At 47.2% G+C, this 27,408-nt stretch overlaps 1 protein-coding gene across 1 annotated transcript in view; it reads right to left on the reverse strand.

Annotated features, from left to right (window-relative positions):
* Positions 1-24,243, reverse strand: part of LOC147734710 (solute carrier family 23 member 1-like) — a 338,504-nt gene extending 314,261 nt beyond the window's left edge. Inside the window, exon 1 of the mRNA XM_086952993.1 lies at positions 23,912-24,243. Coding sequence (XP_086809119.1) covers positions 23,912-23,989 — 78 coding nt within the window. The 5' untranslated portion in view covers positions 23,990-24,243. The remainder of the gene's footprint in view (positions 1-23,911) is intronic.
* Between the last annotated feature and the right edge of the window lie 3,165 nt (positions 24,244-27,408).

Below are 27,408 nucleotides of genomic sequence, written 5' to 3' on the forward strand. Positions count from 1 at the left end.
GAATCAGACATTAGTGTTTGCAATGGCTTCTTCTGCCAAGCAATAGCAAACTGCAATGTCCCAGGGGTGGGCTGGGACATTGCTCGAGCCAGCACTGGGGGGTGGCAGTCTGCATGGCCATGTAGGGCTCCACAAGGGAGGTCGCATGGCCCCTCTCCATTGGTAATTAAGGGAGGCTGCAGAGTGGTGCGGACCCAGTCTGTCATTTTAAAGACTTGCCCCAGGGATTTGGCTATCCCCGGCACTGCATGGGGGATCCGGAGGCCCCCCATGCATTATTATTTGATTTAGCTCCAGGGAGGTGGTGGTCCTCATAGCAGTAGGAGAGACGCATGGCTCCTACGCATATAATTAACTTACTGTCCCGAGTAGGTGGCAGTCTCCGGGACTGTGGGGAAGCCCTATTATAATTTTCGTTTGTGCCCCGGTCATATTCGTTTTGAAAATTTTGTGAAGATTCATCAAATAGCGCCAAAGTTATTGCCAAAACAAACTAGGACTATAGGTAAAATATATATATATATATATATATATATATATATATATATATATATATATATATATATATATATATATATATATATATATATATATATATATATATATATATATATATGTGTGTGTGTGTATGTATATTTATTTATTTATTTATATATGAACAACCATTCCTACTCCCAAAAATAAAGGCTTGTACACAAGGCTGCTGGAATATGGCAAAGAGAAATCTTACCTTAGCGAACTAATTCACGTAATAGAACCAATACCGTATTGGTTGTATTACGTGAATTAGTTCGCCAAGGGAAGATTTCTCTTTACTGTTAAAAGTACCCTATTCCCCTGGCTGTCAAGGGGTCTCTCTCAATTTTTGAAACACTGCTGGAATATGGCACATTTATTTTCCTTGGTCTTCCTCGACCCCTAGCTCAAAGAGACGTGTTTTGGCTTCTCAAAAGCCTTTGTCAATCGAATTGGAGCCCAAACAGAGTGAGTATATATAGCACACAGCCCACAGGTGCAGGGTAGACATAGAAGAAATACTAATTCGCAAATGAAATGCAATGATATGCTCTGTTTGTAAAGTGTAACTGGTATCTGAGTAAACACATAGGCATTATCACACTGGCATCTTTAAAACAGATCAGACATTTGCACTATTTACAATATCTGCACAAAACATAAAATGACTAAATATCTGCAAAGTGGAATCCATTGCGAAGCAGCCTGCCTCTCTTTGTGTCGTATACTTAAACACCTACATGAAAAAAACATGTCAATTTCACCTGCCTAAATGGGGATATTTGAAATATATACACTCATGGCTGTCAATCGCTCAGAAATATGTGCCTAAAGACATCAGATTAAAATTGTGCTGCTAAATGTCACCATATTATTTCTGCAAGACCACCCCTTAAATCCGGCAATTTCAAAGAAGCTGGGTCACAGGTTAATTGTTGTACGATCTCTGTTCTCTGCCCGGAAAGCAAAGATAATTGCTCCACAGTTATTTACGCATGAATCAAATTGATGCCCTCTGGAGACATTGGGACATAGTAATAAGCAACAGCACAACAAGGTAAAAAATAAACACACATTGTGATATTCCAACATAAATGCTGGCCAGCAGGCGCACCCTCATGTTCCCACAACACTGCAACTCAGCGGACCGATAAATTACAGGTGCAGCCCCCATATGTAATTTTAAAGACTTGTACCAGGGAGATGGTGATCCCCGGTTCTGCGTAGGGGAACCAGAGACCCCCCAGGCATTATTATTTGATTTAGCTCCGGGGAGGTGGTGGTCCCCAGAGCAGCAGGAGAGCTGCATGGCTACCACGCATATAATTAACTTACTGTGCCAGGTAGGTGGCAGTCAAGGGACTGTGGGGAAGCCCTAATATATTTAAAATCTACATCTGTGCCCCTGTTATATTAGTTTTGAATATTTTGTGATCCGTCAAATGGAGCCAAAGTTATTGTCAAAACAAACTAGGTCCTAACTATAGCTACTGTATATATACATATACTTATGTATTACCGACTGGCGGTCGCCAGTAGGTAGTTATAGTTAGGACCTATTATCCATAGGAAATCCGCAACATTCTATTTGGAATAACTTTCGGGCCGGTTGATGAATCTTCGCAAAATTTTCAAAACTTGTGGCCCGTCGCACCTGAGTAACAACTGGGGCCCTGAGGGGTGAACAGAGTCCCAGGTGGCGCGTGGTATACACCTGTGACTTGGGAGTGAAAGCCCCTGCGCCCGCCAGTGAAGAGCAGCCGGATAACTGACTGAGTTGCGGTGGGGCCAAAAGGAGCTGAAGCGCAGAGCTGTCGGGTGCAGCGGGACGCCCTAGCAACCGACTCCCGAAAGTACCTGCCGAGTTTTGCAAGACATCAACATAGGGCCTTTGGAGGCTGGGCGGGCTGCAATCCGGGCGTTGGGGACTACAAAATGAAAACCGAAAGGTGCTGCAGCTGTGCAAACGAACAAGTTAGATAAGTATGGGGTCCTGTTGGCAGCCCCTCAGACCGAGGGAGCAACGGGGGGCCATCCTGCACCTACGGAACCCTCCTTGCTTCCATTATGGGGGCAAATCAAACTTTGAGGACCACCTTGGAGACAAATAACGACAAGATGTCAATTGAGATGAATCTCATTAGTACAGATCTCAGCAAGACTTCGGACAAGGCCAGGGCCAATGAGACGGGCATCCAGGAGCTCCAGGCCTCTTCCAAAAAGCTCGAGCAGAGGGTCAATGAATTCGTACATCAACACCACCAGGTAGCCCTACGGCTGGAGGACCAGGAAGGGAGGGCCCGCCAAAATAACATCCGTATGGTGGGCATTCCAGAGGGATCGGAGGGGCCCAGTATGGACCTTTTCCTGGAGGACTTGATCCTCAACTGTCTGAAGCCAAAACATGTTCACCATTGAAAGGGCGCACCGTGCGCCGATTCCCATGGCCAAGCCATGGGCGCAGCCAAGGACAATCATTGCAAAGATTCTCAATTATAGGGACCGGGACGCTATCCAGCAGGCTGGCAGGCAAATGGGAGACCTATGATATGAGAATGCGACTGTCAGGTTTTTCCCAGACGTTACGCTCAAAGTACAATGTGAACGATGCTCCTTCGATGGGGTTTAAAGCGGCGCCTCAGGGTAAGGGAATCAAGTACATGATGTTCTTTCCGGCCAAGCTCAAAATTATTACTAGAGTCAAGACTCTCTTCTTTACTTTGCCATCGGAGGTACAAGACTGGTTGGACAGAGGAGCATCACAATCATCCACGTCAGCCGCTGGAGATGAGTGGAGGGATACTAGATCCGCTAGCCCTAATATGAGCGACACCCGGAGACATTAGTGGACTCTAGTTGATTGAGGGACTGCAAATATGGACCCAGACGAGCTGTAATGTAATGTATACATACTTCTATGATGTTGGGGCTATGATCCTACCCGGGAGGGTTTCGTCCAATCGGGTGGAGGGCTTTCTAGATCCGTAATGGGGAAGACCCTGGGCAAGAGCCACTACGTGCCTTTAACGACTCGTCCTTCATGGGCCTACAGGCCCGGTCAGCCAATGGGGCAGTGAGACAAGCAATTGGTTTGAGGGGAGAGCGATGTATAGGTGCCAGGAGGAATTACTTTGAACATGTGTGCACATGCTTGGCAAGTTACTAACTTTGTGAGGGAGGGTGCTTGTCGGCTGGAGCTGGGGCCGTCGCTTTTCCCCATTTAAGCAGTTCTTCGGGGGGAGGGTTCTCTCTCTCCTTGGGAGTGTGGGTCGAAAGGCGCTCTGCTAGTCGGAGATGTGGATCATTCAAAACCTACGTGGCAGGGTAGCAGGGTGAGGGGGAAGGTGGGGGGGTCATGGTTATGTATTGTTGTTTGGTATTCTTCAGGGGTGGAGGGGGGTTTGGGTTGGTCACACAGAGAATGTAATGAGGTGCTGGTTCGATGTTGCAGGACCTTCAGACTGCGTGCTAGATTAGCTTTGATCAATGGCTACGAGGTGGGATAAGTGTCTTAAAATCCAGAGCTGGAACGTCAATGGGTTAGGGGACTAGCTCAAGAGAAGCGTAGTCCTTCAATTTCTCAAAAGGCACCTCCCGGATGTTGTCCTCTTACAGGAAACGCATTTGGTCGGCAACATCTGCCATGCGCAAAATAGATGGTCCAGCCTAGTCCATGTCCAAAAAGGACCTAACTCCTTTGGGTTATAAAAATACACTCCCCTTTATATGCACACCTTACTGTTGGGGATAAGAGGGTAGGCTGTGTTGCGCCCATAAACCCCGGGTACATTCACAATTCTGAGACTAAGAGGAGGATCACCGCTCGATTCAACACTACTTTCAAGAAAACGTGGGGACGATGGAGTCCCCTGCTGTCCTATGGGAAGCATTTAAAACTGTGCTGAGGGGTGAAGCCCTCTCGGCAATTGTTGAGCAACGCAAAGAAAAGGAGGCACAAATGTTAACCATTGGGCGAGACCTGCTCGCATTGGAGGGGGCAGCGCAAAGAAACAGGGTTTCAGGAACTCCACATCAGATGCAGCTTAAAGCGTCTGAATACAAGGCATTGGTCACCGACGCTGCTAAAACCCTAGCGAGGGACAGGGACGGTCGATTGTACGACCAAGGGGACAAAGCGGGCATATGAATAGCCTGGTTAGACAAAAAGAAACAGGCACAGAAGGTGGTGTCTGAGCTTAGGGCCGTCTCGGGTGCCCTCCTTGTTGAACCTCAAGAGATAATTAGCGAATTTGCGGCCCATTTCCAAAGAGTGTATAGCAGGGGGTCGGAACTCCCAGAGGAAGACTCCTCCGCGCTATTGACTGACATGAAGCTACCTACCCTCTCTGAGGAAGATCGAGAGACTCTGGAGGGTGCGCTCACAGTGGAAGAACTGGCTAAGGCGATCAAGGACCTCCGGCCTGAGAAACCCTGGGACCCAATGACCTCCCTATTGAGCTCCATAAGCTCAAGCCTGATTGCCTGAGTCGTCATCTTAAAACTATGTTCGAGGACAGTAAAGATCAAGGGATTTTACAGAGAGACCAGCACATCACTACATTGGTGGCCATTCCTAAAGAAGGGAATCCTATAGAGCTGTGCACCTCTTACAGGCCCATATCATTGGTAAACGCCGAGCCCAAGATCCTCGAAAAAATGCTGGCTAATAGGATCAAGCCGATCATCACAACTCTGGTCCACTCGGACCAAACGGCCTTTATACCACACCGGAATACCGCACTCAACTTACGACGCCTCCATGGAGTGCTAGGATACTGCCACACGATCCAGAAAGACGCAGTAGTGGTCTCGTTGGATGCCGCGATGGCATTCAATACGCTCGAGTGGCCTTATATGAAAGCGGTCCTCAAGAAACTGGGCTTTGGTCCAAATTTTATAGGTTGGGTGTGTCTCCTCTATACTGAGCCCTTAGCATAGGTAGTGGTGAACAATAACATTTCGGAGGTTTTTACTTTGGAAAGGGGGACGCGGCAAGGCTGCCCCCTTTCCCCCCTATTTTTTGCCCTCGCCCTAGAGCCAGTGGCGGCCTGGATACGGCAAGACCTTTCTTTGCGGGGGCTCAGATGGGCAGAGGGGTGGGAGGACAGGATTTCACTTTATGCGGACGACATCCTCTTATACCTCACATCCCCTTACAAGTCCCTCAGAGTTGCCCTAGGCATCTTTACCAGTTTCGGGAGGAACTCAGGGTATATCACAAACACCTTCCGAGCTCATAAGGAGCTCAGCTCGTCATGAGGCACGGATAATTCCCCTGCTGTGCTGAGCGTTCCACCAAAACGGGCGTGGTCATGACGTGCTCAGCTCGTCATGAGCACAGCGCCACCGTGCAGCGTGACGAGCCAAGCTCGTCACAAGCACCGTGGCACTGCACGCGCCCCCCACACTCCCAGTGCCACAGGGGAATTAGCCCTACGTCAAAGGGGTAAACTGGGGGAAGTCACTCCTACACATCCTCCACGGTGGGCCCTTGGCAATTTCGCCCACTTGTCCGATTACAGTGGCCACGGAGGTTTTCATTCCTCTGAAAATCTTCATCTCCAAAGATATGGCGACGCAATATGAAAGCAAACCTCCTGTAACCCTTACAGAGGTTCAGAAGAGATGCCACAGTTTGAAAGAAGCTCCCGCTGTCCCTGCTGGATAGGGCAGCGCTTTTCAAAAGGATGGCTTTGCCACGTTTCTTATACAGATTTAGTCCTGCATTGTTATTTTGCGGAACTTGAGGCCACTCAAAGAGACCTTTTGTGGGTCGGTGCGCCTTGGATATCACTCCAGAAACTCACGCTGGGATGGTATAACGGGGGAATAGCACTTCCAGACATCCGGAAATACTATTAAGCAGCACACCTTTCGGCTATAAATCAGGGCAGGTATTGTGGTGGAGATGTAAGTGGCTCCTCCTGAGTGGGAACTTTGAAGCTGCACTCTATTCTGAACCCATCAGGTATCCTTCACGGGGCCCACTAGACACTCTGTCCAACTTTGGTATATTGTTAACCATAAACTGGGACGGGCTGACAAACTTACGTTGGCTACCTAGCTTTGGGTCTCCGAAAAGTTGGGTATGTTGGGTCACACCAAGGGGTTTCGCAACTGGGATCTGATAGGGATCTCACATATAAAAGACTTCTAGGGACCTAATGGGGTGGTTCCATTCACATCACTACAGCAAACATATGATTTAGCACAAACGGAACACTTTCAATATATGCAGGTCAGGCACTCCCGTCCGGGATGACACTACCAGAATCCTCCCCCCTCGATGATAGACTACTGGACAGACACCTTCCGGAAAAGGCTATCTCCCTCACATAAAAAAAAACGTATAAATCACACCCCAGACCCCTTACTTGCACTCAGGAGAAAGTGGGAGGCGGGCGGTCTTGAGATCGACGCGAAGAGTGGACGGAAGCACTCTCCTCGCCCGAAGACGTAGCAATATCAGCTAAATTAAGATTGATAAAATTGAAAGTTCTACACCGAGTTTATATCTCCAGCTCCCGATTGGTGTTGATGGGCAGGAGTGAGGATGGGCTCTGTAGACGACGCTGTGGGGAGGTGGGGACTTTCCTTCATATATTGTGGGAGTGCCTTCTAATACAAACGTACTGGCAGAAAGTGCACAACTGTATGCGTGTGGTCTGGGAGGTTGGATTGCAGCCCGAAGAAAAAAGGTGTCTTTTAAACATATGGGAGCCCACAGATCTGTCAGCGAAAGGCAGTGTGGCACTGGGACTAATAATTGCAAATCGAAATATTGCTCGCCTATGGGGAGCGGTGACACCTCCAACGCTCACTGCATGGAGGAAGGACATGGACTGGTGCATGCTACAGGAAAAAACAGTCGTTGTGGCCTGGGGTTGCCCCCGGAAGTGGGTAGCAGTTTGGTCGAAATGGAATGAATACCGTGGTAATTTGTGTGAACCTCCCCTTGTCCCCTCCCTTGCTGATCCATTGGAGCTTTAACTGCCTCATGTATTCATACCACCAGCAGCAATGTATTTCACTATCATTCTATATAAACAACACTGTAACAAATGCAATCACTGTGTTTACTGACCATCAAGTTTACCTTTGTGAAAAAAAAGAATTTAAAAAAAGAAAATTGTCATTTACAAAATTGTTGAGCGTTGAAAGGTTATACTAGTTTATGATGAGATGTATTAGATTGTCACGTGAATGACGTCATCAGTGAGTCATTTGAGATGTCATCAGTGATGTCACTGACCATGTCATGAATGATGTAATATGTGACATCATCAGCAGTGGATTGCGGGCGCGCGAGTTATAGTTAGTACAACTAACTATAACGGAGGAATTTCAATGGTTTTGTACGAGTGAAATGTCCAGCTAACTATAACACCTCTAAAATCTATGTTTTTTTCAGTGAATTTCTAAGGTTTTTTAAATGCTAATTCCTAACCAGAACATGTCTGAAACCTATGTTTTTTTCTGTGAATTTCACAGGTTTTGTAAATGACAATTTTTAAATGTATTAATTGTGTTATATATATATATACCACCAGTGCAGACTCCGTGCTGTGAGCAGCACGGAACCCCGATTGTGCGGGGTGGAGAGCCCCTGACGATTCAACAAAATCTTTGCCATATATATATATATATGGCAAAGATTGGTGAAAAAATGGCATTCCGGCAGCGGAACGAGTTTGTTGAATCGTCAGGGGCTCTCCACCCGGCACAATCGGGGTTCCGTGCTGCTCACAGCACGGAGTCTGCACTGGTGGAGATCTCTGAAGCGGTTAGGGAGTGTCTGGACAGTGGCGGCAGAGCGGCTCTAATTTTATTGGACGTCTCTGCCGCGTTCGACACTGTGCCACACCAACGCCTTCTCGCTCGGCTTACTGAGATTGGGGTCACAGGCTTGGCTTTAGACTGGCTGAGTTCTTTTCTCTCGTCCAGATCCCAGCAGGTCTGGCTTCCCCCCTTTTCATCCATGGCTAAGCCTCTTTCAACGGGGGTCCCTCAGGGCTCCACGTTGAGTCCTTTGCTTTTTAATGTTTATTTGACCCCCCTGATAAAGATGGCCGAACAACTGGGGGCCAAAATTATTGCCTATGCAGATGACAGGCAGCTGCTTTTTACGTGGCCTAGCGATGTCCTAGACACAGTGCTGATTCAGTCCTGTCTTTCCTCGGTTTTTAATTGGTTAGCTGCCTCACAATTGAAATGTAATGAGGATAAGCGGAAATTTTTCTGTATGGTCATTTTTCCCCTAGCTTTAGAGAATTAGTTTGGCCGGCTGGCTTTCAGATGCCCTGCTCAGTTAATGTTCCCGCCAAGAATTTGCGGGTCTGGTTCGGAGAAGACCTCCGGTTCTAAGCGCACATTAAGAAACTGACGGGGGTTGCTTTGGGACCCTTAAAGCGCTACGGAAGTTTTTTCCTTATCTTCCTTCCACAGCAAGAGAGTCAGTAGCAAGGGCTTTAATTCTCTCACGCCTTGACTATGCCAACGCCTTGCTGAGCAGCTCCCCGGCTTATCTGGTGAGGCGTCTCCAAGTAATCCAAAATGCTACCGCCAGACTTCTATGTAATATCTCCAGCCGTGTGAACGTAAAGAACCATTTGCAGAGATTGCACTGGTTGCCAGTTCCACAACGGATCATCTTTAAAATTCTCACACTGGCTCATAAAGCTATAAATGGTCATGGTCCTGCCTATTTGATGAAACGATTTAGCCGTTACTGTCCCAACAGACCGCTGCGTTCTGCTGCTCAACATCTAATGCAGGTCCCACGTTTCCGGCGTTTCCGGCTGGGAGGGCAGTCGGTTGCGGTGAAGGCCGCTTCTGCCTGGAATGACCTTCCATTATTCTTGTGATCTACCCTGAACTTTGGTCTGTTTAAAAAAGCTTTGAAACCCCATCTGTTCAGGTTGGCCTTTTAGCTGTTCCTTATAGTTTACTTCTCCTTTTCTGTTCTTTCCTTTTCTTTTCGCGCCAGGATATTCCGGCAGTAATTGAGCGTGTTACAAAACAGCATAATAATAATATATACACACACACACACATATATCAATATAAATATATATATATATATATATATATATATATATATATCAATATATGTATATATACACATATATACATATATATCAAACACAAAAACAGGTCGGGGACAGATTACATGATCATATATATGTGTGTAGTTAGGTCACCTGTTCCAAGTTAGGTGAGGATGTTTGTGTATTACTAATAACTTTAGTACCGTTTGACAAATCTCCACAAATCTTTCCAAAAAAGTACTCTATTTTGACTACTTTGTGCATAGAAAATTTAGGGGTGATCTGTCATATGGGGGCTGAGAAAAAAGGGGTCCCAACATGCAAAATCCCCATGCATTTTCTATGGACTTTAGACAGGGCTACAGCAAAAACTGCTGAACTGAATTACCCTTAATTTGACAGGAAGCTAGATATTGGTAAGTAGATTGTGCTTATTGTGATTTGGTTTAAATCAGTTCAGTAGTTTTATTACTCAGGAGAAGACCAAGTTACAACAAGCACCCTCTTAGAAGTCCGATGTCAAGGAAAACATTTTTTTTTTTGTTTCCTAATACAATAGTTATATCATAGTTTTTTTCACCAGTTTCAACAATGAGTTCATAAGTAATAGGGAAGCTTCAAAGCATGGATCCAAAACCGTACGTAGTTCTTCAAAGATCTTTATTTCAAACACATTAAAAGTTTTCCAGCTTTGCACTGCCGACACGTGTTTCGCCCACTGGGGGCTTTTTCAAGGCAATCTCGATATGGATGGGCAGGTCTTGTTATCGAAAAGTTCTTGTCAGATGGGCGAAGCAGGTATGGTGTGAAAATATTACTGATCCTATTTGTTAAGATGCTGACGGTTACGCTGATATAGGTGTAGATTCCAATTTGATAATCAAAAGGGTGGCGTAAGTCACTGAGTGGAGATCAGTTCTTTTGTTCATGTAGTTTAGAGTCCCGTAGACCTTGATAAGTCTTGTTTGTCGTGCGTGTATGGCACGGATCTCCACTGCTGGAATCGCCCATCTGACAAGAACTTTTCGATAACAAGACCTGCCCATCCATATCGAGATTGCCTTGAAAAAGCCCCCAGTGGGCGAAACACGTGTCGGCAGTGCAAAGCTGGAAAACTTTTAATGTGTTTGAAATAAAGATCTTTGAAGAACTACGTACGGTTTTGGATCCATGCTTTGAAGCTTCCCTATTACTTATAAACTCATTGTTGAAACTGGTGAAAAAAAACTATGATATAACTATTGTATTAGGAAACAAAAAAAAAAAAAATGTTCCTTGACATCGGACTTCTAAGAGGGTGCTTGTTGTAACTTGGTCTTCTCCTGAGTATTGATACGGGCATTAAGTTGCTTTGTGTAACACCCCGGGTGGTGGGTGTCTTACCAGGTTCTCAGTGCACCTCTTCTTTTGATACTTCACACACGACCTGCCCAGAGGAAATAGTCACTAACAGAAGGTGCGGACGTTTTCTCTCATTGAGAAACGCTACCACCAACATTGCTGTATATTTCAGTAGTTTTGTTAGAAATTAAGAGTCAAAACTATTTGTATATCTGAGAGGTTGGGTCCAAATAAAAAATACAGCATCCTGATTGGCCCATAGAGCTTTATTTCCTTTGGGCCAATACGCTACCATGGGAGTCAGAATTCTGCGGGACCCAGCCGCAACAGTGTCAGATAGTGCTTTTTATAATGGGAGAAGTGTTCAGACAAATACGGTTGGGGTTTCAGCATCTGATAGGACTGGATCACTTCCCATGCATGATTTTTCTTGGAGAAGACAGTTTTGTCCATTAACAATGAGATTAGTTTGGTTGCGCTATTCACGGTATTTTTGAACCCAGAATAAGAGGTTTTTGTGTGCCAGGCCTCGCCAAGGTGTAGGTCCACAAGTGATTCTTTTAAAACTGTAACAATGGAATTATTAAGCAGCGCTTTCTTTTCAATATCTTCCTAGAAAAAGTGTGCTAAAGTATTGTCTTCTGCTTGCCTCATCCACTAGTAATATTTGACCACAGCCCCTTGTCTGGCTGGATTCTGGCTTTTAAGCCCGTATTCCAATCGAATGTGTGCCTGAGCGATGTACCAAGAAATGTAAAACAAGAAACTCGATTGGTCTTGTCTTAAGGTGGCGGCATTTTTTGTGTTCATGATTTCTGAGCCATACAATATGGTTGGTATGAATTTTACTACAATTACCTTAACCAGGTGACCAGTTGAGCAGCCTTGTAGCTTCCTCTGTAAGATTTTAAAGGCGCATAGGAGTTGTTTTGCTTTAATTTTGACCTTGGTCCAGGTATTGCTTAAAGTTAAGGTTCTGGTTGAGTTGAAACCCTAGGTATTAGTTTATCATCTGGTTTCCAGATGAATTTGCCTTTTGACCCTCTTTTGTGATGTTTAGAGAAACATAGCACCTTGGTTTTCTTAAGGTTTATTATTAGTTGAGCAGTGGTGGTATAAGCTCCTCGTCGGGTCATCGATCAATCAATCAATCAAAGTACTTGTAAAGCACGCTACTTACCCGGGAGGGTCTCAAGGCGCTGAGGGGAGGTGGTGCCACTACTGCTCGAAGAGCCAGGTCTTGGGGAGTCTTCTGCAGACCTATCAGTGTTTGTGCTAGAAGAACGATATTGTGTATTGGAGGCTGGTGATTGGTGTTTTGCCTAGTTTGGGGTGGTCAGTTTGAACTTGTTGGAGATGCTTCTCAAGGTCGGCGGTGTAGATATTGAATAGACGGGGGCCAGCACGCACCCCTGTTTTAGCCCATTTTTAGTTGGAATCTTGTTCGTTATGCTGCGCCCGTCTCCTTTCCTTATCTGCACCCACATATCTAAGTAGAAGTTGATTATCGCCTCCAAATGTTTAGTTGGTGCCCCCCAATTTTGCATTTTGACCCATAGCTTCGCTCTTGGTACTTTGTCAAACGCTGCTTTAAGGTGTTTTAAGGTCGATGAAGCACACATACAGGGTACAGGATTTTGCATAGGCTTGATTAACTGGAAGTGTGACCGCGGAGATGTTAGTAAGGGTGCCCATTACGGCCCGAAATCCGGTTTGCCTGCATGGCTTCAAACTTGTGTGGCTGACCCAGTCCTCTAAATCTACCAGGAGGTTCAAAGCATAAATCTTATCCTCAACGTCAATTATTGCTATCAATGTATAGTTAGCAGGATCCGAGCTTGAGCCCAATTTGTGTATTGGATTTAAGATACTTCCTCGCCAGGAGTCGGGGATCGTGCAGGATGCTAACATGTATGTGAAAAGTGGGGTGAGGATACTGGACCAGAATGAAGTGTCATGCAGAGTCTATTGGTGGGTCTGAAATTTGTGCGTGGGTGAGGAAGTCAGTAGCCTAGTGCAGGGATGTGCACCAGGGTGCAAGAGATGGGATTGGGTACTGGTCTGTGTCTTAGAATTGAATCTGAGTGTAGATTAAAGGTTCATGGCTAGCTTAAGGGTCTGTGGGTTGTTCTTTGGTGACATGTTAAAGCAAACACTGTCAGTAGTCTGACATAAAGGTGAGTCACGTATTCTCTACTTGACTAGGGATAATGTGTGCATGAACAATGCAGGATGTATAAAGTACTTTGCAAGTGATCTTTTTATGGGAAACTTCTGAAGCAATGGGTCCAATCACCAATTAACTGTACAGTGTAAACTAGCACTATGCATACATGTTGGACTTGGCACTTCTGGCAGGTTCACCCCTGAACTTTTTGCTTTTAATGGTGACCTGGTTTCAGTGATTTTTGGCTTCTGCGCACTTTACCACAGTGTCCAAGGGTAAAGTGCGCGTGTGTCATAAGGTTGGCCTGCCCTCCCAAAGGAATGCATGGGGAATGTATGTGACCCTGGTAGTTCCTGATGAATGGGGAGTGCCGGTGCGAGTTTGGCATGTGCGGACTCGTGTGATTAAATGCTGCGCGATGATGTGTGCAGCATGATTGTGTCTAGTGTGGAAGTGCCACTTCTAGAAGTTGGCCTGTCTGTGTAAATTATGTGAATTGGCTGTCTGGCTTGTGATTGGCTGGTGCTGGCTGGTGAGCCTGGCTCCATGAGTCATGATGGGTCTGCCCTGGTGGTGAGTGGAGAGATCTGCATGAGTGATGTGAGGGAGGAGGGCACCTGGGACCTGAATAGGGCTGGGCTTTCCCCACACAATGCTGGTTCCGCCCCCTGTGGTGCTTCCAATGTCCCTAGCATAGCCAGTGAATGAGAAGAGGGGCCGAGCACACTAGAGTGCTCCAAAACCAGCTGCTACTGGTTTTTTCCCCACCCTGTAGACACAGACAAAGGGAAAAGGTGTATAAAAGAGGGGCTGTGACCCCAAGAAAATGTTCTTCTCCTGATCCTATTCTGAGGGGGGCCTGCTGCTGCTGCTGGGTACCAGGAGGACCACCACTGGGGACTGCCTCCCTGCCTGGAGGGCCCTGTGAGCTGGCCCCTGGGCCCAGCCTTTGCCCCCCCCCTGACTTTCTAAAGACTTTTTTTGGCCCTGGAAAGCTCGGGCTGGGCCTTTGAACCTTCCAGGGTTTGGTTGCCCCTTCCAGCGCCCAGGGAGTGCTGTACCTGGCCTCTGTGTGCCTCCTTGGAGAGGGAATCCCCTGGTGAGGGATTCCCCCATGAGGGTGGTTGTTGCGGCACGCGTGCCCACCCCTCTCATTTGCTGACTTTTGGTGCCTTAACGGGTGCCCACTCCGTTTCTACTTTTATTGTGGGTTTCGAGGGTGCCCACCCCTCATTTTGTGCTAAAATCACCCCTGCCGGCCCGGGGATCCTCTGTGAGGCGCTGTGCCCGCCTCCACACCCAAGGGCTGCACTGCCATTGGCTGACGCAGCCGCGACCCGGAAGTTCTGTGGGCCAGGCAGAAAGCGGATGGGAGGCCACCCCGCGCTCCTGCCCTGTGAAGAGGAGAAGTTCTGCCCCCCCCCCGCTCCCCCAGCGAGGCTCTCCCTAGGGAGAGAGCCCCGCCGCCGCCAACCGGAGAAGTCTAGCCGCCCTGCTCGCTGCAGAGAGGAAACACCGACGAGAGGAGCCGCAGCCTCCCCAACAGCCGGTGAGTGCGGGCGTCCCCGGAGTCGCTCCTCAGCTCCCGGTAGCGCTTCTTCTGAAGAGCCCACGAGAGGCTTAGCGGGCATTGTTTATTGAAAGCCTACCAGGCTCCGACGTGACTGCATTCAGAGCCCCGAGGCTCCAACAACCGGGGCACAGTGTTGTTGAGATCCCTGAGAGGCTCCTGGGCAATTTCGCATCTCGAGTCCCCCGAGAGGGACTCCAACGAAGGCACACTGTTGTGGAGAGCCCACGAGAGGCTCAGGGGGCATTTGTTGATTTCGAGTCTCCAGAGGGGGGACTCCAATGTCGGGGTCATTATTTCATTGTTGTTTAGAGCCCGAGGGGCTCTTGGGCATTTTTCTTGGTTTCCGAGTCCCCAGAGGGGGGACTCCAACGTCAGGGCATTATTGTTTAGAGCCCACGAGGCTCCCCACCTCCCATGTTGTTTTGGGCCCCCTTGCCTATGTGAAAAGCCCAGAGGAGATCCCCAGCTGCCCAGCACTTAGTGGGCAGCTGCTACGTTTAGGCCCTGGTGAATCTTCCTTGGCTGCCCGCGCAGCCTGCCCTGACATTTTGGACACAGGGCGTTTCAGCCCCTGAGAGGCCAGTTGGCCTGGGGGACAGTGCATGTGTTGTGCCCTTGCGTGGGATACATGTTTCTGGCCTATGTGATCTTTGCGCAATTTGAAATGACCGGCCTACTGTGATTTCTGCATCATGTATTATGTCTTTGTGCCTATACCTCTGAATGTGTTTTTTTATTCTTAGGTGGTTGTTTTTCCTAGTATAGTTATACTAGTGAGTTCATGGTTCCCTGCGTGATATTTTCCTAAGGTGGTTAGGGTTGCGTAGGTGGTACTTACCTCTTACCAGTGGTTACTGGTTGTGTGCTACATTTGCTATTTGGTGCTACAGTTATTATATGTTCTATGTTCTAAGCGCTATTCCTACAAGTATTCTATGTTCTACAAAGTGCTAATTCTAAAACTGCTTATTCCTGACAGTGGTCCATGTGGCCCTTTCCTGTACAGATATCCCCTGTAAATTCTGGCTGTGCCTGTTGGCACATTGTAAAGTGTGTGTTTATTATCTAATGTGTTTGGTATAATACTAAGGCTATTTTTATATATAACCTTGTGTGGAGTTTCCTTTGTGGTGGGCCTTGGGTGTTGTTGCTGGGTGCGTGCGCAAATATTTAACCTACATTGCCTCCGGGATAAGCCTTACTGCTCGCGTCAGGTTACCTAGAGGGTGAGCACAGGTTATCTTTGGCGTGAAACTCCCTTACCCTGACTAGAGTGGTGGTTTCTGCTTGACTTTGGCGCAAGCCTTAGCCAGCCGGAAATCCCCATTTCTAAAATATACAACCCTAATTGTGCCTTGAGAATTAGCAGTGCAAGGCCGCAGTTATGTAGGTTGATTCATGGTGTCCCAACAGTGATCTACATATTGCTGCAGGACCACAGGCTGTTACTAGGAGTCCCTAATAGGTAGCCCAAGCCTGCAGTTCCACAGGCTGTTACTCTGATTCCCTAGAGTCCAGCACAAGCCAGCAGTACCACTGGTTCTGACTAGAAGTCCCCAGGGTGTAGCACAAGCCTGCAGTACTACAGACTGTTACTGGGTGTCCCAAGAGTTAATGGCACGAGCCTACAATACCACAGGCTGTTACTAGGAGCCCCCAGGGTGCAGCACAAGCCTGCAGTACCTCAGGATGTTACTAGGAGTCCAGAGAGTGCAGAACAGGCCTGCAGTTCGCTGACTGTTACAAGGAGTCCTCGGAGTGCAGCACAAGCCTGCAGTACCACAGGCTGTCACTAGGAGTCCCAAGAGTTAATAGCAGAAGCCTGCAGTACCACAGGCTGTTTCTAGGAGCCCCCAGGGTGCAGCACAAGCCTGAAGCACCACAGCCTGTTACTAGGACCCCACCCCTCCCCCCTGTGCAGCTCAAGCCTGCAGTACCCCAGACTGTTACTAGGTGTCCCAAGAGTTAATGGCAGTAGCCTGCAGTACACCAGGCTATTGCTAGATGTCTCAAAAGTTAGCAGCACAAGCCTGCAGTACCACAGGCTGTCACTAGGAGTCCCAAGAGTTAATGACAGAAGCTTGCGGTACCACAGGCTATTACTAGGTGTCCCAAGAGTTAGCAACACAAGCCTGCAGTACCACAGGTGGTTACTAAGTGTCCCCCAATTTATTTTATTTTACTTTGTTTGTGAGCCCAATCAGAGCTATGAGCTATAGCTTACCTTTTGTGACGCCTAAGCAGGGTCACATATATATAGCTTAAATTGCCTTAAAACAAGAGTTAGAGCTGTGCTTCGCCCATAGAAGACTACTTCACGAAGTGCCTATTTGGTGGAGGCATAAGTAAGGAACTATATGGTGTACATAGGAATAACAGATGCTATTTGTATCCATAAGAGTGGTAAACCCTTACTGTTCTTCATCATCATAAATCTCTATTATATTAAGTCATATAAAAGTACACATTTATTTGTATTCTTTATAAAGTTGAAATGCATAATTTTATCCTACTGTACTACAACTTTGAGAATACATATGTTGTTCATACAAATTCTTCTGTATGAGCATATCTGGAGAACTTGGTTATTCGCATAACAACACATTTCTATGTCGGTTCCATCTCAAGGGCACATTGGACTACCAGCCACTGCACTGGACTTAGCTGTTGGGTCCTATGGTTTGGTATCCCTGTTGAAGATTGAAAAGCGGAGGTTTATGAGATATTGGATACTAAATTAGTGGACTGAGCCTGGTGCCATTCTTTTAGTATTCCAACACCCCTTCTTCTCCTGATATAAACGTACATGTGAGTGTGTAGCTCCCCAAGCAGACAAAGTTAGGCAGAGAAGTTGCAGCCATTGTGTGCAATAATCTATTTGCCCCAGGCACGTTAGGCACGTTAGGGTACAAGACGCTTCCAAGTCACTTGGTAAACAGAGCTTCCAATCTGTGCTTTCATTTTACAACACATTATAATCTATGTACACCATATATGATGTGGAGAAGTGTGGCTCAAGTGGAGAAGTGTGGCTCAATGGTTAGAGTAGGCAGACCTTGATGCAGAGCTCCGGCCAGGGACCAGGGTTCGATTCCCAGCCTCTGCGGGTCTTGGGCTCATAAATTCCTCTGACCGGATATTCTCGCCTCAGTGCCTATTCTAATCATGGGTCCCACGCTGCAACTCTGGGCAATAGCTTCCTTAGTCTCCATAACGGCCCCCACAGTGCCAGGGATGCCTAGTTTCACCATGGGGGTACCCAGGAGTGGACACTTCACACGGAAAACCAGGAAGGGTTCCCTTGCGGTTTTCGTACAAGCGCTGGGAGACCCACTGCGGGTAGCTGTGCGCTATACAAGTACAAAGACAGACAATTAAAGCAAAGCAAGACTACAAGTCCCATAACGCTTTAGGTCAGTGTTGGATCTGGCATATTCTGAAGGGTTGCTGTAGAATTTTGTCTTCCTTTGCCGAATCCGGTTTTGTTAGCTTTCAGGGCTCTGTGCACTTTTTACCTGCTAATAAGTGTGTAAACATGGTAAAATTGGGCTACACCTAACTGGCACATTTAATATAATGTATGTCCCTTGTATGTGGTACTTCCTGTACCCAGGTTCGCTAAATTAACACCTTTAGCGTGGCGCGAATTCTCACGCTGTGCTGAAGGTTCTAATGAGCCAACGGGCTCATGACGAAAGGGTTCCATCATGAGCCCAGGCCAACCGACGCTCATGACGGAACCGTTCCGTCAATAGCATCGAAAGGGTTAAATGCTACTAGTTGGCAGCAGCACTCGTGTCACCCACTAAAGAATCACTGTAAAAAGTGTCCCAGGCCCGCCACTGCAGCCTGTAGTGCAGTTTTAAACTGCCATTTCTACCTGGAGAAGTAAACTTTTTGCCAGGCTAATCCCTCCTTTTAATACTTATAAATCAGCCCTAAGGTAGGCCCTAAAAAACATTAGGGAAGGGTGCAAGGTTTTTAAAGAGTAGGACATGAGTATTTAAGTTTTAAATGCTCTGACAGTAACATATTCCTAAAGTCGTTTTTTACTGTTGTTCGGCCTATCTCTCCCATAGTCTAACACGTGGTTACCTTATTACACTCAAGTGCTATTTCCAAATTGGGAACAGATAGAGAAATTATGTTTACACTCAAATGGATTGTAATTTAAAATCCTCTTTAATGATAAAGTGAGATTTTATGTTACAATTTGAAAAAAGCCACTTTTAGAAAGTTGGCATTTTTTTGCCTAATCCAACTGTGCCTTTCTGCCATTGTCCTGGGTCACATGACTGTGAAAGGCTCTGATGTTGTGGGTTGTGTTTTGCTTCCAGACAGAGAGACAAAATAGGCCGGGGTGTGAGGGAAGAGGGTCATCCTAAAAGGATGGCTGGGGAGGATTGTGACCTGCTCTGGTAACACTTCAAAGGGCCGTAACCACAGCACCTTACACCAGGCCTTTGTCACCCAAGCCAGTTTGGAACAAAGACCAGAGGAAGTGGAAGAACTGGCCAGAACTAGTTTTGAGGGGTAGGTCAGGGAATCCCCTCACACAAAGGCTGGTGCAAGGTATAAAAGTAGGGCATTCAGAATCTCTCCTCAGAATACTCATAGACCTGAGGAAGATTCAGAATAAGGACTGTCCTGCTGTTTGAGGAAGAGGGACCGCCCTGCTGACTGAAGACTGGAGGCAGAAGAGTGGACCTACTTGCCTGGTACTCAGGCTACCCAGAGTGACTCGCAAATCAGTTGGTCGACCTCCTGTGTGAGCTTCAAGGACACAATAGGTTTTCAGAAGTTTTCTTCCATCTGCCTATCACCAACTGAACCTGCCTGGCCCTGCCTCGTCTCTGCTGCTGTCCTCGGCTGGAGTGAATCCTGTTCTTCAAGAGTCCTGATTCCCAAGAGGCCCTGGACCCTTTAATGGCCTGCAGTGCGAACTCCACCTGAAGAAAGGATAAAGTTACAGATGTGTTGGGTTCCTTGAAACGGTGAAGTGACCTCTTCATGCTGAGAATCGACTACAAGTGACGACTGCCAACTCACATTTCCAGCGTGACCTTGTCTTTGTGCTGACAGCGACTGCCCATCCATGATCAACAAACGCGAAGCTCCAGCGACTACTGGCTCTTCATAGTGCAGTAACGACTGTCCGTGACACTAGACCTGCACCCTACAACCAACAGCCTCTTCCTGCTCGCAGCCTCCACCAAAGCGAACAGCACTCTTCATGCAGATTTAGGAAAGTATCTCTTCATTGGTACTAACCTGGTCCTTGTATCCGACCTGAGCTCCATTGTGGTCGGCGTGAACTTATGGCTTTCCCCTGGTCAGCATGACCAGATAACTGCAGTGGGCTTTTTGTGCTTCTTGGTGCTATTTTCACCCCATTTTTCAACTGAATGAATTTTTGTTGTTTAGAGAACATTTATTTATTACAATTTACTCTATTTTTCTAAATTGGTTTAGTATTTTTCTTGTGTTGTGTTTTCACTTTGTTACTGTTTGAGGGCTGCATACATACTTTACGCATTACCTCCAATTTAAGTTGTACTGCTTTTGTGTTGGTAATTTAAGCACAGGTTAATTTAGTGCCTGCTGTGGTTCACCCTAACAAGGATTTTGTTTGTTATTTGAGTGGGCCTCCTCCCCTCTCAACTAATATCACTATTTCTTGCAGTCAGTAATTGATTAAAGTCCATTGTAAAGTCTTATCCGGCCCCTTTGGTTTTGAAAATATTTATTGTTAAAATGCCTTGGCACAGTATGCCATAAAGGAACTCAATGTACAAGCTGCCCCTGGCATCTACAGCTGTTCTTGGAAGCACGGCGTTCCACCTTAGACCACTTTGTGCTAGTTAATAAGTATGGTGTGTCTAAAAGATCAACTTAGCTAAATAAGCAACACACCTACCAAGAAGGGAACCGGTATGGCCACTGTCAACTACTGGGTCTGAAAGCCACAGTAATGGGAGTTATATGATTCTCCGGCTGCAATGTGTTTTGCATATTTATGGGTGTCTCGTATTTGCTACGTGATCTATCATATTCTGCATAACCATAAACTTTTAACCAAAAAAAAGTAAATATTACTAGCTATAATGGATCAAAAATGACTAAAAACATGGCCACTCATATTCCTGCATATCTGAAGGCCCTTCACAAAGGTTGATTTTTCCTCTTTCAGTTGCTTATTGGTGTAATTGTGTATGAAATAGGTACTACAAAGGTGAACTATTTTCCTAGATAGTGTTGCCAGTTATAAAATTACAAAATAATTCAGTAATACTATCACAAAATATGCCACATTATGCCATATAATTCGTTTTTTCTTGCCGCATAATTTAGTCAACCATGCCACATAATTTGGTCCTCCTCTGCCGCATATTTCCAGTGGCTCTGAGTATAGGCAATACTACTATTTACGGAAATGTATGAAAGTACAACGTTTTTCTTTCAGGAGCTTTACTGAGCTTTGGAAAAGCAACAACTACCACCCGGGGGGCTTATTTATAAGCCCATTGTGCCGCGGGTGCCTCACTTTTTGTGACGCTGAGGTGGCGCATGAGCATGCTCCATATTTACCAGGCACCACTATGCCACTTTTTTCAGCTTAATGCTGCCTTGTAAATATCGTTCCCTTTAATGCCATTTTCTGCGTTAAAGGGCATACAATAGGTGTTCCCGGGAACATCCTTGGTTTTTTGACACAGCCCCAGATTTACCTGAAACCGTAACTCTGAGGCAGCGCCAAAAACTTACGCCGGCCAAGGGGTGACGTAAGGAAGACACATCGAGGACAAATATCTTAATTTATCCTTATTTTTCCTTTTTCTATGTCTGCTGCATTCTGCAACATCAGTTTTGTTTTGATGTCTTGTGGAATAGTATTTTAAAGTTAATTTGCAAGAAAAACGCACATCTATTTTCAGCGTTACTTAAAACACTTGCGAGTAAACAATGAGAGCCTCATTAATGAAAAGTGTCACATCGCTGTGGGAAAACAGCAATGCAACACTCTTCATACCATTATCCTTCCGACACTATGAATGCGCCGTATTTACCGTACAGCGCTCCATTTCGCAAGGATTTACAGATACTTCAGTAATCCGGACGTGTCTGTAGGTGCAAAAATGGTGCATCGCTGGAGTGTGTCTGAAAACAGACGCAACTCCAGCAATGTTTCATTTCACCATTTGGTATGGCAAGCGCCATGTGAAAGGCACTGCGTCACCTCTTACGCCTACTTTAAGCAGGCGTAAGGATTTGACGCACTGACGCCATAAAAGTGTTGCAGTGAGATCTCATAGATTTGACTGCGTCCCTTCTACGTGGCTTAGCTGCGGCAAAACGCCCACCGCGCATACATTATACCTGTCACCGGTATAATGTAGGTAGGGGTTTGCAAAATGATGCATCTGACTAGATGTGTCACTTCGTAAAAATGGTGCAGCGTGGCGCATTTTTTACACTGCCTCAGCCTCACAAAACGTGACACAACGGCGGCGTAAGGGCCTCATAAATAAGTCCCTGACAGTTTGTGTGCACCAGTAAAAACTGTGCACACCCCCTTTTGTGGATGTATGTTGACTCAAATTATCTAGAGTTAATTAGCTAAGGAAACTTTGCGCACACCCTTTTCTTAGCTCCCAACCCGGCTCCTTTCATTACAGGGTGAATTTATATTGACTCAAGTTACCTAGAGTTAATTAACTACTTAGATCCGTTTCTCCCGAAATCTCGAGGTGTCCGGTGACAGCTGCGTTTCTGCCCATTTAATGGCCCCATTCTACGAGAGTAAATATTAGGTAAAAAACTATGCACACCCACTTTTCCTATTTCCCACCTCTCCCCTGCACCCGGCCACTACGTCACCGCTGCAGGTGCAGGGAGATGGTGGCTCTTCCAGTCTGACTTCTTGCTCCACAGCCAGGCCCTCGCTTCCTCAAACAAACTTTGTCCACTGTTCATTTACAGCTCAATCCAATCTTTTGGTTTATTCGTAAACCGGTTATCTCGGCGCGAGGGTGGGTTTGTGTTAAATCCAATTACCAGGAGTTAATTAGCTACTTATGCCCTTTTCTCCCGAAACTCAAGGTGTCTGGTGACGGGTGCACTTCTGGCCCCATGTCACGAAGGTCAATATTTGGAACGATCCTGTGAATAACCGGTTGTGCTAAGTCTCCGGAGCTCGAATCACTTTGCATTCTGGTACTTGTAGTTTATTTTACCATTATAAAAGCCCAGCTAACTACCTGAGCTCTGGAGGTTCATGCTTCAATGGCAGGGTAGCTCATCCAGTCCAGGTTTTTCTTAGCATTCTACAGTTATGGTACTGAACTTCGAATGGGCAAACTGGACTACAAATACCAAAATGCAAAGGGAAAAAACTGCCTGATGAGCTGCTCATACATGGAATAAGGAAGCTCGAGAGATCTGGCATGTAAGTATTTGTAAAGTGACAAGTGATATAGAGTCATAGCTGAGGGGAATAGGTGTTTGACACTCTCAGCCAGTCCTGCCTTTATAGCTTCACAGCCATCAGCACTTGAAATGCTTGGATTTGTAAGTCCTTGTTTACAGTGTTAGAATTGAAACTACAAGTCCTAGCATGCAATGTGCTGTTGGCTGAAACCCAGGACTGGCTCAAGGTGTCGTATGTGACATGTTAAGGAGCCTCTTTGATGAGGGAGAACATCTCACGCCGACATTAGACAACATGAGGGCTCTACTTGAATTCTGGAAGTGGTCCTAACATTATGCCATCCACCTTTTATAGTTATATCATAATCCTTGCATTTCAACTCATTTACAAAGCATTCTGGTAAATGGAATTGGTTATCCCTTGGTCTTTTCAACGCCAACAAATTTGTAAAAAAGAATGTGTAACCGTGCGTCCGCACCTTTATTCAGTGCAGGAATTTTGGAAGCATCAGTTATAGTATGTCATAGCTGTCAAGGTCCCTATGCCCCATGGTGGCTAATTAGGGCATGCTAGTTTTTTTTCTTAGAATTCTGGGACTTGCAGTCTTATTTAAACCAGTATTTAACCTGGGCTTGGCCAACCGACTCACAGCATGGAGCTGGGACAGTTGGCTGATATGCAACATGCTGCTGGCTAAAAAATGACAGAGCCAGATTAAAGTGCTATGAAATTATGTCATGTGATAGATTGATAACTCTGGAACATGGAAGTGCCTCCCACCCCCTTTGTACGACTCCCTGACGTCCTCGCCTCAAGGCAGATGCCAGCAGACCACTCACCGTAAACGCGGGGTTGTCCATCCCGTCGCAGCGGTGGTCCTTGCTTGGAAGGGGTATGCCCTCCTCTGTGCCCCTCATGGCAGAGTGGCAGGTGGCTGAGGTGGTGCCGTCTCAAAGGGGTAACAGCGTCTGCGCTCGGTGCCCGGCACTGCCGTGCTCTGCCTCCTGCTGCTGCCGGGACCACTTTCTGGCAGTGGCGAGCGAGTGGCTACCTCCCTCAGATTCCCACATCCAATCTATTACCTCATGTGAAAGGCATTAATGGAGATTTCCCTTCGATTCGTGGTTGCACGACTATGTGTCGCCGATTAAGCCTCTCTGAAGAGCTTAACAGGGGAAAACCTGCCAACATAAGGAAATAAATGTAAATAGCTAACTCGGGGAGGCGGAGGCTGGCTCTGTCCCTTGGGTTTGGACTTTGTTTGCAAGGAAGAGGGAACGCACTCGGGGTGTGTCAGCGAGGTGCCTGTGCACGGGCCATCAGTCACAGGTAGGCACTCAAAGGAGGAAAGACCGAGTGTTTTGGCCGTCGCCGGTGCCAGGGCATTGCTCAAGGGGCATACGATGTCGCAAGCACGGGTCTGTTGCTCGTCAAGGGCTGAGCCCTGCCTGGTTTGTGCCCTTTTCAGCTTTGTTTGGTATTCCATTATAAACGCAGGACTGTATCGGTATAAAACGGGACCTCCGACCATATAAGGGGGCAACCTGACCTCCGTGCACTTTCCAAATCCCTTACCTTAACTCCCTACACACACTGCACACACACACAGATGAGCACATTGCATTTGACCACAATGTACGTGGTGAGGGGTTGTTTGAAATGCAACGCATGCCTTACCCTCTCATGCCTTACCCTCTCATGCCTTTCCAATGCAAGGTAAATATATGATAGGGTAAGTGACAAAAGTAAGTACACATTTTTATTATATTAATTAAAATATTACAATAACCTGCCAAATTGTTAACATTTTAGTCAGGTACATAAAACTAGTTTAAAACCGCTGGATATGAAATCACCATTAAAATATTAATTCATACATTTCTATAAAGCGCATTATCTATGATTAAAAGTAGCAAAAAATAATAGAAAAGCAAAAGCAGCAATACATAATTCTAAAACACCGTATACACATTCAGAATCCTTCACAGTAATAGTGTCCTTAATATTGAATGGGGCCGTTTTTAACTACAGAGTTAGTTGCGAGCGGCGGATTTAAGTCGAGATACTCTCGTGGAGTTCCAGTTTTTTTTTGCGTCAGATTTCAGAACTTTAGGGCTTATTTACAAGCCCCTGGCGCCGCCGGTAGGTCACTTTTTTTGTAAAGAAGCCCCTTTGTGTCACTGGGGTTCAAAGGGGTAACTGATGACGTAAGGCTTGCAAGGACTTGGGGGAGGGAGCTGACCGCAGGGAGGTCCCCTCCCCCGGGCGGTTTGGGAGGGCTGCGAGGGGTTTCCTGAAGTTGCTGGAATGTTCTGGCACTTGGGCTGGCCTAGTAGGACTGGCCAGCCCAATTACAAGTCTCCCTGGCCCCGCCTCCTAGCCACCATTTTAGGTTTGGTGACCTGGTGGCTAGGAGGGCTGGTAGCGTTTTTGTATGAGATTAATGGTAGAGTGTTAGGGTAGCTTTATTTAGTGTTTCTTGTGGCTGTTTTTGGATCGCTTACATGGCGGATTATTGCATGATAGAAGCGATGAGGCTCTGGCTCAAGCGGGTCGCACGGAACTGATGGTGGGAGGGGGGCCGGCGCGCTCCCAGCGCCAGGCCTCCGCTGGCGTGTCTGTGGCGGTGATGGCGTTTTCTTCGCCGAAGGAGAGAGGCTCTGTCCAGGTACGTTGAAGAGACCGGCCCCTCATTTTCAGGCGCGTTGTGGTGTTGGGGGCGGAGGGAGCGCCAGCGGTATCTGGCGCTAATGCTACAGGTGCGCATGAGGCGCGCCCGGTCCCTGCTGCTTCAGCGCGAGTGGCGCTTCAGGTGGGGGAAAGCTCCGGGGGTGTCTGCTGTTCTCGTGACGCTGGGGAGGGAGGCGGGAGGCGCGGTGTCGAGCGCGCTGATTGTGCAGGCGGGCGGTGCTTCCAGTGTACACACCTTAAGCTCGGCAGCACCAGCTGCTGCGAAGGCGACCGACAAGAGGGGGGCGGAGAGCGAGTGGGAAGCGCTCCGCCCCTGACCCGGTTATGGAGAGTTTTCAGAGCCTGCGAGATGACGGGCAGTGCGCGGTGTGAGGAGAGGCTCCCTTCAGTTAGAATCTCGGGAGTCATGACAGCCGTTGAGGGAGCCGGTGGGGCAGACATTAACCCCTTCAAGACCTATTGTATTAGAGACACATGGTTATTGGGCAATGAGGAGGGGGCATTGTTTACACCTTCAGAGCATTTTGTGCCAGGGATGCCTATTGCTGAACAGAATGCTACAGGCAGGCTTTTTCAGGGGGTTTAGAGGGTTTGGAACAGCAGGGGGTCCAGTGTTGTGTGGTGCCAATACAGTTAGGGTTATGAATGAGATGGAGGATAATTTAGGAAGCCCCTGTTGTTTCCACGCCTGGCTCATCTGTGGGGGTGGCAATGTCAGTGGGGGGGGGAGTGTGCCAGGGGAGAGGGGAAATGGACCCAAAAGGACGAAGGGGGTTCAGTTTCTGGCGCTGATTTTGGTTTTTTGAATGCGGATGTTCTTTGGTTAGGTTGCAAGGGAAGGTTATGGGTGATAATATGCAAGGGAGGAGGTCCGCGTCAGGAGTTGTAGTCAGGGACCCTAGTACACCAGTCCAAACTTTTCCTTTTCAGGACAGGGATAGGCGTGGCGGTCCAGACTTGGCAGGGCGCGGTCCAGTCCATTTTCGCCAAGGTGAAGCGAGGAGATTGCCTAGCGCGGCCCTCTCTGTTCCACCGAGGGAACCCGCCGCGGCCAGCACACGAGGGTCCGGCGTGACCCCGCTGGCCCCAACGAGTAGCAGGTATAGGTGTCCTACCTTGCCTGCGGCTATGGAGCCGCAGAGTCAACGCAAGGGGAGGTACAGGCGGGTACAGTCTGCTCCCCCTCCTGGAGTTTCCTCAAAAACTTTAAAATGTAATATTGTTGATATCGGGTTAGGTAAGACCCGTGGTGATGTGTTGCCTTCTAGTTGATTCCGGAACCCGCCGCGGCCAGCACACGAGGGTTCGGCGTGACCCCGCTGGCCCCAACGAGTAGCAGGTATAGGTGTCCTACCTTGCCAGCGGCTATGGAGCCGCAGAGTCAACGCAAGGGGAGGTACAGGCGGGTACAGTCTGCTCCCCCTCCTGGAGTTTCCTCAAAAACTTTAAAATGTAATATTGTTGATATCGGGTTAGGTAAGACCCGTGGTGATGTGTTGCCTTCTGGCTGATTCAGTGGTCCTGGACTATGACGAAGATAGTCACAAGGAGGAGAATTACGGGACGTGAGGGGGGGGGTACCCTCTCATGTGTCTGGTAGTGTTTTTCAGGCTCCAGCTGTGCAAAGTCAAGTGCAAGTGTGAAG

The sequence above is a fragment of the Lissotriton vulgaris genome, chromosome 1_2 (genome assembly GCF_964263255.1).
Source record: "Lissotriton vulgaris chromosome 1_2, aLisVul1.2, whole genome shotgun sequence".
NCBI lineage: Eukaryota > Metazoa > Chordata > Amphibia > Caudata > Salamandridae > Lissotriton > Lissotriton vulgaris.